At 46.1% G+C, this 16,135-nt stretch overlaps 1 protein-coding gene across 2 annotated transcripts in view; it reads right to left on the bottom strand.

Annotated features, from left to right (window-relative positions):
• LOC119970367 (kinesin-like protein KIF27) overlaps positions 1-16,135 on the bottom strand; it is a 144,880-nt gene that overhangs the window by 78,740 nt on the left and 50,005 nt on the right. For both annotated transcript variants that reach the window (XM_038804869.1, XM_038804871.1), the window contains 2 exons: positions 13,141-13,274; positions 11,952-12,125 (listed from right to left, as the gene is read on the bottom strand). In XM_038804869.1, the coding sequence (XP_038660797.1) occupies positions 11,952-12,125; positions 13,141-13,274 (308 nt within the window). The remainder of the gene's footprint in view (positions 1-11,951; positions 12,126-13,140; positions 13,275-16,135) is intronic.

Here is a 16,135-nt window from a genome sequence, read left to right as displayed (position 1 = left end):
CGTGCAGACTCCGCACAGACAATGACCCAGCAGGGAATCGAACCTGGGACCCTGGCGCTGTGAAGCCACAGTACTATCCACTTGTGCTACCATGGTGCCCAAATCCCTTTGATTGTCAATCAAGGAACTCTTGAGGATTTTTGCACTGGCAATTGAACCTCTGGCTATGGCGTTGAGGGAGTCGGGGAGGTGGGGGGGTCTGGTGCGGGGTGGGGAGGAACATCGGGTATCGCTGTATGCGGACGACCTGCTGGTGTATGTGGCGGACCCAGTGGGCTGAATGCCGGGGGTGATGGAGCTGTTGGCTAAGTTTGGGGGCTTCTCGGGCTATAAGCTAATCTGGGTAAGAGCGAGGTATTTGTAGTGCATCAGGAGGTGATCAGGAGGGGGGAATTGGTAGGCTCCCGTTTAAGAGGGCAGTGAAGAGTTTTAGGTACCTGGGGGTGCAGGTGGAGGAATTTAAAAGGTGGGACATGGTGCCGCTATCGCTGGCGGGTAGAGTGCAGTCCGTCAAAATGACGGTGCTCCCGAGGTTCTTGTTCCTTTTTCAGTGTTTGCCCATCTTTATCCCTAGGGCCTTTTTTAGGAGGGTGACTAGCAGCATCATAAGCTTTGTTTGGGCGCATGGGTCCCCGAGGGTGAAGAGGGTCTTTTTGGAGAGGGGCAGAGATGGTAGGGGGCTGTGTTACCCAATCTCTCGGGGTATTATTGGGCGGCCAATGTGTCGATGGTGCGCAAGTGGGTGATGGAGGGGGAGGGGGCAGCATGGAAAAGGTTGGAGATGGCGTCCTGTGGAGGCACAAGCCTGGGGGCCCTGGTAACGGCGCCGTTGCCGCTCCCTCCTACGAGGTATACCACGAGTCCGGTGGTGACGGCTACCCTCAAGATCATGGGGCAGTGGAGGCGACATAGGGGGAAGTGGGGGGCTCGATGGAGGCCCCGCTAAGGGGGAACCATCGGTTCGTCCCGGGGAACATTGATGGGGGGTTCCAGGGTTGGCACAGAGCGGGCATCAGAAAGTTGAGGGACCTGTTCATTGATCGGAGATTTGCGAGCCTGGGAGAGTTGGAGGAGAAATTTGAGCTCCCCTCGGGGAACATGTTCAGGTACCTGCAGGTAAAGGCGTTTGCTAGGCGGCAGGTGGAGGGATTCCCTTTGCTTCCCGCGAGGGGGTGAGGGATAGGGTGCTTTCGGGGGTCTGGGTCGTGGATGGGAAGGTATCTGATATCTACAAGGTAATGCAGGAGGTGGAGGAGGCGTCAGTAGAGGAGCTAAAGGCTAAGTGGGAGGGGGAACTGGGGGAGCAGATCGAGAATGGGACATGGGCGGATGCCCTGGAGAGGGTTAACTCTTCCTCCTCATGTGCGTGGCTTAGCCTCATCCAATTCAAGGTGCTGCACCGGGCCCATATGTCCGGGACTAGGATGAGTAGGTTCTTTGGGGGTGAAGTCAAGTGTGTCAGGTGTTTGGGGAGTCCAGCGAACCATGCCCATGTGTTCTGGGCATGCCCGGCACTGGAGGAGTTCTGGAAGGGGGTGGCGAGGACGGTGTCGAGGGTGGTAGGATCCAGGGTCAAGCCAGGCTGGGGACTCGCGATTTTTGGGGTTGCGGTGGAGCCAGGAGTGCAGGAGGCAAGAGAGGCCGGTGTTTTGGCCTTTGCGTCCCTATTAACCGGCGGAGGATCTTGCTATAGTGGAAGGATGCGAGACCCCCAAGCGTGGAGACCTGGATCAATGACATGGCGGGTTTTATTAAGCTGGAGAAGGTCAAATTCGCCCTGAGAGGATCGGTACAAGGGTTCTTTAGGTGGTGGCAGCCTTTCCTCGACTTTCTGGCTCAGCGATAGGGAACTAGGTCAGCAGCAGCAGCAACCCGGGGGGGAGGGGGGAAAAGGGGGGTTGACTATGTTTGTTTATTTAATTTTAATTTATTTTCAAGTTCTCTTGTTGTTTACTGGGTTTGAGGGGGTGGGGGGGGGGGTTCGATATATGCATTGCTACGGTCTTGGGGGTGCTATGCTTATTATGTTGTTTTATTGTTGCTTGTTACTGTTTGTTGTTATATATTTTGTAAAAAAATTTCAATAAAAATGTTTTTTTTTTTAAAAGGAACTCTTGAGGATCACCACCAGGATGGAAACAATGCTTAATTTTGGCTCACTATCTCAATAGAATCAGCCAGTTTGGAGTACATCAACATTTACAGCATGTATAAACCATTGCTTGAACTAACCCCATGTTCTCCATCATCAAAAAAGCAGTCAAACCATAAAGGCAAGAAACAATTTTTAATCTTTTAAACCTTCTGATCAAATTATCAGCCCTTCTTCCTCATCCTTTGGGTAATGTGTCCTAAGAGGGCTTTGGTGACGATGGACTTTGGATCATGTCCATGATTAAGGATGGCAAAGTACAGTAATGGTTTGCTGTTAACCTCTGCAGTATGGCTAACCAGGAAACTATCCTGCTTTCATGTCCAGCCAATAGACATGATGGAAAGATTTACATGCTGACAATCACCGTATCAGTATTTATGTCTCAAATATTAATAATGTAAATTATTGAATAGATATGGTTAGCTGATAGTAAGTAATGAAGGCACTTCAGCTATGTCACAGTAATTCAATGTTAACTTGCTCAACCCGTATGAGTAGGTTCTTCCCGGAGGTGGAAGACAGATGTGAACGGTGCCAAAGAGGCCCGGCCAACCACGCCCACATGTTCTGGTCTTGCCCCAGACTCGTGGAGTACTGGACAGCCTTCTTCGAGGTAATGTCCAAAGTGGTGGGAGTGAGGGTGGAGCCATGCCCGATAGTGGCGGTCTTCGGGGTTTCAGAACAGCCAGATCTATTCCTGGGGAGGAGGGCGGATGCCCTTGCCTTTGCCTCCCTGATCGCCCGCCGTAGAATCCTGTTTGGCTGGCGGTCAGCAGCACCGCCCAGAGCTGCGGACTGGCTGTCCGACCTCTCGGAATCTCTCCAAATGGAGAAAATCAAATTTGCCATCCGAGGGTCGGACGACGGCTTCCACAGAACGTGGGAGCCATTCATGCAACTGTTCCGGGACCTATTTGTGGCCAATGTACAAGAGGAAGAATAGTCGGGGGAAGGTAGCGGGAGGGGGGGGGGGGCTACAGGTTCGTTACGGGGGTTCGATGGCTAGCTAAGGCCCAAAACCAAGCTAAATAAACATGTTGAGGGGGGGGGGGGGGGGGGGGGGGGGGGGGGGCGCAGTTACTACTACGAAGATGCTTACCTGTAAATATGTATGTTAATTTTTGCGTGTTTGTTTTTGTTTGTTTTTTTTTTTTTGTTTCTCTCTCCTAACAATTTGTAATTTGTTCAATATAAAATACGAAAACTGAATAAAAACATTTATAAAAAAAAAAAATGTTAACTTGCTCATTATAGACCATTGACCACAATCAGTAAGGATAAACAAAGACACCTCCTCCACAATAGTCCTCAATACCGGGACCTCGCAAGTCTGCATACTTAGCCCTCGACTATACTTCCTGTATACACATGACTGTGTGGCAAAATTCAGCTCCAACTCCATCTACAAGTTTGCTGATGACACAACCATAGTGGGTCAGATCTCAAACAACAATGAATCAGAGTACATGAGGGAGATGGAGAACCTAGTGGCATAGTACAACGACAACAATCTCTCTCTATATGTCAGCAAAAGCAAGGAGCTGGTCATCGACTTCAGAAAGCGAAGTATCATACACACCCCTGTCTGTATCAATGGTGCCGAGGTGGAAGTGATTGACAGCTTCAAATTCCTTGGGGTACACATCACCAACAATGTGCCCTGGTCCACCCACATTGACACTACGACCAATAAAGCACAACAACACCTATACTTCCTCAAGAAACTAAGGAAATCTGGCATGTCCACATTGACTCTTACCAGATGCACCATAGAAAGCATCCTATCTGGCTGCATCACAGCTTGATATGGCAACTGCCCAGCCCAAGACCGTAAGAAACTACAGAGAGTCGTGAACTCAGTCCAGTCCATCATGCGAACCCGTCTCCTATCTATTGACTCTGTCTACACCTCCTGCTGTCTTGGAAAAACGGGCAGCATAATCAAAGACCCCTCCCATCTGCGTTAGTCACTCTTCCATCAGGCAGAAGATACAAAAGTTTGAGAACACGCGCCAACAGATTCAAAAACAGCTTCTTCCATGTTGTTTCCAGACTCCTGAATGGCCCTCTTATGGACTGAACTGATCTTTCTATGCATCTTCTCTACTGTTGTAGCTCTGTACTCCTTATGGCTTACCCAATGTCAATGTATTTACATTGTGTATTTATCGTATGTCCTATGTTTTTTATGTATAGAACAATCTGCATGGACTTTTTGCAAACAATATTTTTCACTGTACCTCGGTACACAACAATAAATCTAAATCTAATCTAAATCTATAAACTGATGTTAAGTTTAGCAACACGGATTGACAAAATGGTGAGATTAGTGTACAATTGACTTTTTAAATTGCCAATTGACTTCCATTAGTTCAGTTAGGTTAGCACTCACCTGGTTTTGTTTTCTATTTAGTTGTGGCCACAAAACCACCTTCAATTACTTCTCTTCTCACTCTTGCACCATCACTCTGGTGTCATCCAATGATCTATCCTTGGCCCTCTTCCCTCAGTGACAGCAGCTGAAAACACAGGGTCAGTTTCCGCATGTGTGTTCACAACACCCAGTTCTACCTCACTGCCATCTCTCTCATCTCCTTCACTGTTTCTAAAGTATCACATTACTGCTCTGATATCCATGACTGGCTGAGAAATTTCCTCCAAACAAAAATGGAACGACCAAAACCATTGCCTTTGGATCTTGTGACAAACTCGATCCCTCACCCTGGTAACTGTTTGAGCTGAACCAGACTGCTCGCAATCTTGGTATCATATCTAATCACAAGATGAACATCTGACTACAAATCTCCAAGCACTTGCTTAACATCAATCGACTCCGCCCCTGCCCTAGTTCTGCTGCTAAAATCCTCATCCATGCCTTGTTATTTATAGACTGTCTAATTCTGGTCTGCCTTCCGCATTCTTTCCTCCAGAAACTGGAGGCCATCCAAAGCTCTGCTGTCCATGTTCTAACTTGGATCAATCCCATTCACCAACACCCTTGTTTTTGTTTACAAATCCGTCAAAAGGTCTTATTCTTTCTATCTGTGTAATTTCCATCAGCCCTGCAACGATTTAAGATGACTGTGCACCTCCAATTCTGGCTCTTGAGCATCCCCAATTTGAATCCTCTGTCAGAGGTGGCCATGCCGTTAGCTACCAAGCACTGGCTCTGGAATTCCCTTCCTAAACCTCTCAGTATCTTTTATTTCCCATTCCTCCTTTAAGAAGTTGCTTTAAACATACATCTTTCACAAAGTTTCTGATCATCTATCCTAAAATCTTCTTATGTGACCTAGTGTCAAATTGTGTTTGGTAATGTTACTGTGCCACTTTAGGATGTTTTACTATATTAAAGGTGATATATAAAGTTGTTGTTATAGATATAATGCATGTGCATGCAACTAGTTCAGCATATTTTACTACTTATTTGCTCACAGCATTAACAACGATTTCAGGAACTAAAAAACAAAAAGTGCTGAATATACTCAGCAGGTCTGACAGTATTTGTGAGGAGCGAAACAGAGTTAACATTTTGATTCCAATACAACTTTTTCAGAACATTCTTCTCACTTTACAGAAGTTGGACTAGTTAACATTTCCCTTAGTCTCAGAAATTTCTCTTTCATTAGTAATATTCAAGGGCGGGATTCTCCAATAATGGGGCTATGTCCCCCATGCCCGTGAAAAAACACGCGCAAATCACTCTGGACTTACCTGGATAAAGTCCAGGGTGATTCTCCATTTGCAAGCAGCTAGCAGGCCCCGGAATGCTCCTTGCAGCTCCGGTTGTCGATACGGGACCCTGCACTTCCGGTCGGGGGTTCGCACATGTGTATGGCAGCGGCCTGCATCGGCCGCCCCGCGAGACATGGCGCACCCACACTGCGGACCGGCACCAAGAAGATAGGTCCCCCCAGATCGCATGCGCCCGCGGATCGGTGGCCCCTGATCGGTAGCCTGGCCATCCTGGAGGCCCCCCCCCCCGCCGTGAATGATCTCACCAGGGCTGTCGCGGACTGAGTTCGCAGCCGCCAAGCTGAGTTCCCGCCAGGTGGAACCAGAGAACCCGCCATCAGAAACTCTGCCATCATCACTCGGTGAATCAACGCGCGGGGCCTCTTTCAATGGCCCTCGACCGGCACCGCGTCGACTGCGCGCGCCCGATTGGCGGCGATTCTCCGGCGTTGGACCCGATCTCGGATTGGACGCCCATTCTCTGCCACCGCGCTGATTGCGATTTTGGCGTGGTGGCTCGGAGAATCCCACCCAAAATCTCTCTAATTTGACCCAGGCAGCTGTAAATCCATTTATCTTTTGTAACCTCTTTCCTGTCCCTCTCTCCTGTCATTTCAAGAATGACAGCTAACTTTGTTTAGAGATGCATTTCTACTCTATTGGCACAACTACAAAACTTACATGTATTTATATGGCATCTTTAATGCAATAAAATGTACCAAGATGTTTCACAAGAGCATTATCAAACAAGAGTTGACACCAAGGGCAAGATTTTCTGAGCGTTGGGGCTTATTGCACAACCACCAATAACATTGTTGTGAAACCCGCTCCCACTCTGGTGGGCTGATCTGCAATCATTGAATGCTCAGAGCAGTGATAAGTGGCTCAGTGCTAGAGCTTGGTGCAAGAGGGGGGCCTGCCTCTTTTTTCCTGCCTGAGGCCCAAGTGGGTTCATTTGCTAGGTTTCCCACCAGCCATTGACCTCTTTCTGCCAGCTGAAAAATTGTGGCTGGGTGAAAGTGGCTCTTAAGTGGGCAATTATGAGCCACTTTAAGGACCTCAATTGGTCATGGGTGGGAGGCTCACCCGAGTCCTGTTAAATCAGGGGTGGGTTGGGGCAGTTGGGTAGGAGGCAGGAAAGGCACGCAGAGCATTTTATGCCCCCACCCCATACTCACACAACCTGAAGGGTGCAGGATACCGTATGTTCTGCCACAAGACACATAACAAGATATTAGGTCAGGTGTCCAAGCATACAACTAAAGATTGAACTCCTAAACTGTAATACCAAAATGTTATCAATCTAAAATAAGAATTTAATTTCTAATCACGTATATTTCAACTTTTACTACTTAACAATAAAACACCCTGTTAATTAGTCTTGATGCTCAAATAAATCTCTTCAATTTTACCATTAACAAATCTGATTGATACTTGTGCTGCAAAAGTTTGTCCTTTTAAATGTCAATCACTTTAGAAACTGTGATGACCGAGATTAAATTATGGGATGAAATACATACATCGGGCTAAATTTAATGTCTTCTCTCAAGACATGTTTGAAGGTGGCAAGGGCATTTAATTAGGCAGGGTGGTGCTGGCACCACCTTCCTGGCTCACCCCTGATAAAGTCTGGGGCAGGTAGGTATATGGATGGCCTTCCACACAAATGCCAATTGAGACCCTTAAGTGCACAATTAATGTCCACGTAAGGGCCTCATTCCCCTGCTGATGGTACTCAACTAGCAGTGGATGGAACAGTCTCCAAATGGAAGACAAAGTCATGCTTGTTTGCACACTCCCTGTAGCAGACAGCAGGGGAGGGTCACTCATTCAAAGGCACTCGGTGCCTGATCAAGGGACCTGGCATCAGGAAGTGGCTTGCCAAGTGACATCTCCTTACGGTTTCTTCTTATTCCTTTATACTGTTCCTCGCTCCACAAATATCATACTAACCTCACTCACCTGTGCCCTGAGACATTCCTGGCCTCCCTTAATGGCGATGCCTGCAGTGAAGAGCTGCTGGCTTTCAATTGGACAGCTGCTCTCGGGTCATGGGATTTCCACTCCAGGCTCCTTGATTCTGGGGAAGGCCCAAGGCTGGCACTTCATACAGGCCTTTCCAAAATTGGTGATGTGGACTCATGCTAGCTTTCCAGCTGACCGATACCTCCATTGCCTGGATTAAATTCTATTCATCTGAGACTATTTCATGCTAAAACCTTTTGCCATTATTTTTAAACAAAAAACAACTCAACACATTCACCAAAATGATATATTCTGTAGTCTCCCAATACACTTTATGAAACATTTTTCCAATTAAGGGGCAATTTAACGTGGTCAATCCACATACCCTGCACATTGGGTTCTGGGGGCGAGACCCACACAGACATGGGAAGAATGTGCAATCCCCACATGGACAATGACCCAGGGCCGGGATCAAATAGGAGCCCTCGGCACAGTGAGGCAGCAGGGCTAACCACCGCGTCGTCCCATTAATACACTATATTTGAGCAGTGATTGACTCAGGTCAGACAGTTTGTGAGGAATGCTTCCTTTTGGTTTTACATAGCATTGGAATCATTGAATCCCTACAGTGCAGAAGGAGGTCGTTCAGCTCATCGATTCTGCACCGACCGTCCGAAAGGGCACTCAACCTTGATCCACTCCTCTGCCCACCCCGCAACCCAACCTGCACATGCCTGGATAATAAGGGGCAATTTAGCATAGCCAAACCACCGAACATATTTTTTGACTGTGGGAGGAAACCGGAGCACCCAGAGGAAATCCACGCAGACACAGGGAGAACTCTAAAAGAGCACTCTACCTAAGCCCACTCCCCTGCCCTAATCCCATGACCCCGCACATTGATCATGGCCAATCCACCTAAACTACACCTCTTTGGACCGTGGGAAGAAACCAAAGCACCCTGAGGAAACGCAAGCAGGCACGGGGAGAACGTGCAAACTCCACACAGTCGCCCAAGGCCGGAATCAAACCCGGGTCCCTGGTGCTGTGCGGCAGCAGTGTTATCCACTGTGCCACCAAGCCGAATGAGAACTATAAGTAGATATTTAATTAAGTGGAAACAATAATGATCACATCCAAAATATAATTAACTTCATTTTTTATTCCTACATTTTTTTAATGCAATAACCAAAAATATTTAATGAGGTAACAAGGACAGATGATGTTTGCATGGTTTTAGCAAGACTTTTGACAAGGCCCCACATGGTAGATTAATCAGAAAAGTAAGAGCCTAAGGAATCCAAGAACAATTAGCAAGTTGGATCCAAAGTTGTGGCAGAAACTGAAGGACAATAGTTAATTGCTGTTTTGTGACAGGAAGGCTGATCCTAACAAGATTCCACAAAACTCAATGAATTGTTTTTTTGTGACATATGTCAATGAACTAGACTTAAACATGCGAGGATGATTACGAAGGCTGCAGATGATACAAAAATTGGTAGTGTAGTTGATTATAAGGAAGAAAACAGTAGACTGCAGGGAGATATCAAGGAGGATAGAAAATGGCAAATGGCACCTGCGAATGCAGATTGCTAGATTTAGCAAGTAAGTAAAAGTGTTCAAGATGGCATATGGGATATTTTGCTTTATTGCATAAGATCTAAAATATAAGAGCATGGGATTATGCCAGAATTGTTAGGCCACAGGTAGAGTCCGGCTTACAATTCTAGTGGGCAGCACGGTAGCACAGTGGTTAGCACATTTGCTTCACAGCTCCAGGGTACCTGGTTCGATTCCCGGCTTGGGTCACTGTCTACGTGGAGTCTGCACTTGCTCCCCGTATGTGCATCAGTTTCCTCCAGGTGCTCCGGTTTCCTCCAACGGTCCAAAGATGTGCAGATTAGGTGGATTGGCCATTCTGGATTGCCCTTAGTGTCCAAAAAAAAGGTTGGGTGGGGTTACTGGATTACGGGGAGAAAGGGGGATAGGGTGGAGGCGTGGGGCTTAAGTAGGGTGCTCTTTCCAAGGGACGGTGCAGACTCGATGGGCTGAATGGCCTCCTCCTGCACTGTAAATTCTATGATTCTAGTCACCTCAAGTCAGGAGGATGTGATCACACTAGAGCAGTTTCAGAGGAAATTTGTGAGGATGTTGCCCGGAATGGAGAATTTTAGCTCTGAGGAAGGATCATTGAGATCAATCTAGAGCCAACAAACTACGGAAACTAAATGTGCAATGTGCTCCCGCCTCCCCGTGTACTGTAACTCAAGTTCCTCTAATTTTCTCCCTTTGTCTCTCCTGAAATTGGTGATTCATGGTGAAATACAATTTCAGGCAAAGAGTAACTCTCTCAGAATGCATTTAAGTGGCTAATTTTTCAATCTGTATCTAGGCAGGAAATGGTTTTGAGCATTAGAGGTCTCAGCTGACTCTCGAGTTTGGAAGAATGAAAGGTGATCTCAATGACATGGTACAGATTCTGTAGGGGCTTGACAGGGTAGATATTGACAAGTTGTTTCCTAAAAAGACCCGGGTCTCTGTCTGAGTGCTACTTCTGCACCTGGTTTTTCTAGAAAGCTTATCAGAACAAAGAAATAACCTCTTTAAAAAACTGTGGTTAGAAACAACACCTGCTCAAAAGAAGAAGCTCTTCAGAGTCAATAGACTGTGAAAAGCTATAGAAACAAAGCTAACTCTCCTTTGCAATAGCCTGGACCTGTCACACAAGAAGCCTGTAAAAGGTAATGGACTGTGAAATTGAATGTAAACAATGCAGTTCAAAACTTTTAGGCTTCTCAGCATGCCCAGAGGCTTAAAAAAGTTAACGGGGAATAAAACTGACTGTGAGAAAACACTTCAAAAAGGTTCCAACATGAGAGGCTACAGTGGGAAGACTTTCACTAAAGGGTTCCAACACATCAAAGGGAAAACTTTTACCTTCATCTGACAAATCTTTGAATTTGGCATGCTGGGAGAGACAAAGGGTTCAAACACATCAGGGAAATACTTTTAACTACAGCTTGACATGTTGAAAGACAGTTTAATGATTTTCAAAGCCACATAGGAAAGACCTTGAGAGAGCCAAGGCCTAAACTGACCGGTCTCACTCCTCCGAGATAGGATTTCAAAATAACACTGCAGCCTCTCCACCCCCCCCCCCCCCCAAGTGAACGGCACTCCATTATGGGCTTGCCAAATGCCCCTCCCCCCTTCAGGACCCCCCACCCCCACATGCCATAGTCCCGCCTCCCCTCAGGTCTCGCTCCTTGTCAGTGCCAACATAGCCCCATTGACTCTTAAGGGGTGGGGGTTTTCCCACTGGCAGTAGCACAATATCCTTCAAGTTGAATGAAACTTGGATAATTTATATTAATCACTGTAGCAGTGTTCACTAATAGTCATTGAACATAACTGATCTGCTCACTAACTGTTCAAATTACAGATTGTATTGTCTGAACTAATATAATTATATTAGATATGAACTGTTAATATTGAAGAAATTCTGCATTTAAAAAAAATTAGAATCCTTCGCCAAAATCCTACACAGGTAAGAATCCTGTGTGGTCTTGCTATCAGTTTGCATAGAAACTATATACTTCCTGATGATGAGTAAATGGACATCAAATTTAGAACTTAGTTTTCAATCCGATGGGCTACCGCAATCTTGTTCCATATTGTCAGAACATCCGCCGCCTATATCAGAAAATAATTTGATACTTTGAAGATCAAGCAAGGCGGGCAAGACCCCGTGAGCCCATATGCTCCAACATTGTGTGGTTAAAGTTACCTGAGCACCTAAAGGCCTCTAAAGCTATCGTGTGAGCCCTTTATATTGTATTGACGAGCAATGGAGCTCCCATGGCTCACACGAGACTACAGAGAGAAAATCTGTAAGTGCTCTTTGATTCACCCTTTGGATGATGAGATGGATTCTAATAATAGAGGATAAAAAAAAGACAATTACTTATTAGTTAGTTTAGCAACAAATTGGGGAACATTAACAGATACTTTTGGCTATTTCTAGTTATTTTTTACATTAAGGCAAATTAATTGGTGTTTTGACAACCTATACTCAGCATATTTTAACATTTCTAACCTGTTTTAACCAGTTCTTTGATGAGTTCCTCCTTCATACGAATGTTGATGGCTAGCTCCCTTATTTTCTGCTTGGAATGAGCCACATCCATGTCTGCAGTCTTCAATTTTTTCATGTTTATTACTTGGCTCTGACGCAAGCGGTCAGCCTCAGAGGAGGAATTATGTTGTGTAGCTACACAATTAAATGAAAAGAAAATAAATTTTACAATAAATTATACCACACACTTAGATAGAACTAGCAGAGTTAGGTTAATGGTATGTGCACATGAAGGTGTAGTGACAGCATCTTCCTGCAACTGAACTGCACGGAGGAAGGTATTCTGTGAACAAAAGAAAATCTGAGAAAGAGTCCAAATGCATTGCCTTTGCATAGCTCATTGTGGACAACTGAACTACAACATTGGCATAAAAATAGGAATATGTTGTTTTGATTATAGTTTCCAAAACACAGAAATTAGTTGGCAATTCAGTCCCTTGTGTCTATCCCAACATTCAGTTAGATCATGGATGAACTTTTTTTGACAGCTATAATCTTAGATGCCCTGATTTAATAAAAAATCTGTCAATCTCAGTCTTGAAAATTTCAATTGCCAAAACATCCAAAGCTGGGATGGTGAGGGGGATGAATTCCAGATTTTCTCTACCATTTTTGTGAAAAATCTTTGTTTTCAGATTTGATTTCTCAAAAGGCATAGCCCTCCTTTTAGGATTTACCACAATTCTGTCCATTCATTTCATTTGTAGATGTCCTTTAGTTACTTCTTGCTCTCGTCAACATAACCTACTGGGGCTCCTAACTTACTGCCATCCACAACTTCAATACACAATTCTCTGTTCCTTCACGCAAGTCATTGATAGATACAATGAAAAACTGACTACAGACCCTGGAGGAATTTAACTTGTCACATCCTGTCAATCAGCGTACATTCTCATTATCCCCACTCTCTGTTTGCTTGTCCTTGTGATCAGGGTAATGAAATGAAGAAAATCTAAAGCAACAAAATAATTTTAAAATGAACAAATTGAAAAATGAACAAAAATTACTGTTGTGGCACCTAACCCATCATACCCCTGATTAGAATGTTTAATGTTCTCCAGTTGGGAAACTGTTCAGATCCTCACCTGGGTTGAAGAAAAGTTCTAGTTCTTTAGGGCAATAATTACTCTCAAACTATGTATGCATGTACCTTTCTCTGACTCCAATTCTGTTTTGTTGTCACCTTGTCCTGGATTGTCCATATGGAAGAATTTGTTTTTGAAAAACCTTGTGTCATTAATCACAGGGGCTTGTTTCTGAGTCCATGTCTGATTTATTGAATGCCTAACATAGCAGAAAATAACTTACAATTTAGTTACAATTATTATAGGCATCTACCACAAGCAAATCACATAAACATTTTGATAAATGAGCTATACATAAACAATCAGATACACTGAACATTAGGCTTGAGTTATTGTAGGATACCACGTGTCTTATCTTTAGTGGCCCTTGAATGCCAATTCTAGTAAATTGTTGGTTGTCAATAAATATTTTCAGCGATTTGAAAAGTATTTCATTGCCTGGATTACAATTCATTTCTTACTTAATTGGTATTATTTTAACAGCTATACTGTGAACACACAGGGTGGAATTCTCCCATTTAGAGACTAAGTGGCTGGTGACTCCCGCAGCAGCTTTCCCACTGGCAAGATTCTGCGCTTGGAACCTCATCAATTATGCAAAGGCGAGTTCCTCCCCGAGTCACCTGGTAGACCAGCAGCGGATTTGAGTACTTGCCATCCTCTGGCGGGTTCGATGGTCCCGGCACGATATTCAAATACCAGCCCAGCAGACTCCTATCACTCTTCTCCAGCACACCTGTCTTCACCAGACCGAGCAGGATGTTAGCAACCCAGAGTGAAAAGGCTAGCAGCCTCAAGAAAGCAGTTTGTTTCTCGATTCAACCACCATTTCAACGAGCCCATCACATCCGAGGTACCTATGCCCCACTTGGACCTCTACCCACGCATCTGGAGTTTTTGTGCATTTCCTTCCAGTTAACAATGTGGTATCTGCCAAACTGTTGGCCAAAATTTTGTCCTCTAGGATTGAAGACCGTGTTCCGGACGTGATTGAGGAGGACCAGACAGGGTTCATTAAGGGAAGGCAGTTGGTGTCCAAAGTAAGACGGTTGCTAAATGCGATCATGATGCCCCCAGAAGGTAGGAGGTGGGGGTAGTGGTCGCAATGGACGCAGAGAAGGTTTTTGATAGAGTAGAATGGGAATATCTGCAGGAGGTACTAGGACGGTTCGGATTTGGGCGAGGCTTTATTGACTGGGTCAGGTTACTGTATCAGGCGCCTGTGGCGAACATACGGACGAATAGGACGACATTGGATTATTTTGGCTACACCGGGGGACGAGATAGGGGTGCCCCCTCTCCCCACTGTTGTTCGCGCTGGCTATAGAGCCTCTGGCAATTGCGCTGAGAGCCTGAAGGGGCTGGAAGGGGGAGTGGAACACAGAGTCTCACTTTACGCAGATGATCTGCTCCAGTATGTATCGGACCCAGCAGAGGGGATGGAAGAAATCATGAGGATTCTAGGGGATCCATGAAATCATGAGAATCCAGGCAAGGGGACAGGAGAGACGACTGAGGGAACTGCCGTTTAGAGTGGTACGGGGAAGTTTTAGGTATCTAGGCATCCAAGTGGCACGGGAATGGGAACGGTTGCACAAACGGAATCTAGCCCGTCTGGTGAACCAAATGAAGGATGATTTTCAGAGGTGGGACGCATTCCTGTTGTCATTAGCTGGGAAGGTCCAGACGGTGAAGATGACGGTCCTTCAGAGATTCCTGTTTGTGTCCCAGTGTCTCCCCATCTTTATTCCGTGGACCTTTTTTTAAACGGGTTAACAAACTTATCACGAGCTTTGTATGGGCGGGCAAGACCCCGTGAGTAAAAAAGGGGATGACTGAGCAGAGCCGGGGAGAGGGCGGGCTGGCACTACCAAACTTCAGTAACTATTATTGGGCGGCGAATATAGCCATGAGCAGGAAGTGAGTGGTGTTGGGGGGGGGGGGGGGGGGTCAGCATGGGAGCGTATGGAGGCGGCATCATGTAAGGGCACCAGTTTGGGGGCGTTGATAATGGCACCTCTGCCATTCCCGCCGCACGGTACTCCACCAGCCCCGTGGCAGCCCTGAGAGTCTGGGGGTAATGGAGGAAGCATGTGGGAGCGGAGGGAGCATCAATCTGGTCTCCAATCTGTAATAACCATCAGTTTGCTCTGGGAAGGATGGACGGGGGGTTTCGGACATGCAGAAGCAGGAATTGAGAGGGTGGGGAATATGTTTATAGAAGGGAACTCTCCGAGCTTGAGGGAGCTGGAGGAGAAATTTAGATTGGCGAGGGGGAAACAAATTTAGGTATCTGCAGGTGCGGGACTTCCTACGTAGATAGGTCTCAACCTTCCCGCTCCAACCACCAAGGGAGATTCAGAATAGGGTAGTTGCCAGAGTGTGGGTGGGAGAAGGGAAGGTCTCCGACCTCTATAAGGAGCTCATGGCGTCAGAGGACACGCAGACTGAGGATCTGAAGCGCAAGTGGGAGGAAGAGTTAGAAGGAGAGATAGAGGATGGTCTCTGGGTGGAGGCATTGAGTAGAGTCAACCCGCCCACAACATGCGCCAGGCTCAGCCTGATACAGTTTAAGGTTGTTCACCGGGTTCACATGACAGTGGCCCGGCTGAGCAGGTTCTTTGGGGTAGACGATAGGTGGGCAAGGTGTGCGGGGGGGGGGGGGGGGGGGGGAGCGAACCATGTCCACATGTTTTGGACATGCTCAAAGCTCAGAGGATTCTGGCAGGGGTTTGCAGACATCATGTCCACAGTATGTTGCTCGTTCTGGGTGAGTGTGCTTAACACTCAATTTGGCTCTGTTTCGTTACTTAGCTCTGGAGTCGTCAGGTATCGTTAAGATACCGCCACAAGTTTCAAGGTCAAGTTCAAAGCAATAAAACCATACAACAATTAGTAAGTTCAAACAACTGAGTTTATTATAATACAATTATAATACTACCCATGCACACGCTAAGATGATTAAACTATTCCTACCACTAAATAAACCAATACTTATCTCAAAGGGAACTGCCGGATTAGGGGACAAGGCCTCTTGCTCTGCTCTGGTCTGCAGACTTC

The sequence above is a fragment of the Scyliorhinus canicula genome, chromosome 8 (genome assembly GCF_902713615.1).
Source record: "Scyliorhinus canicula chromosome 8, sScyCan1.1, whole genome shotgun sequence".
NCBI classification, from domain to species: domain Eukaryota; kingdom Metazoa; phylum Chordata; class Chondrichthyes; order Carcharhiniformes; family Scyliorhinidae; genus Scyliorhinus; species Scyliorhinus canicula.
Note: the sequence above shows the minus strand (reverse complement) of the source record. Positions and strands in the feature narration are given on the sequence as shown.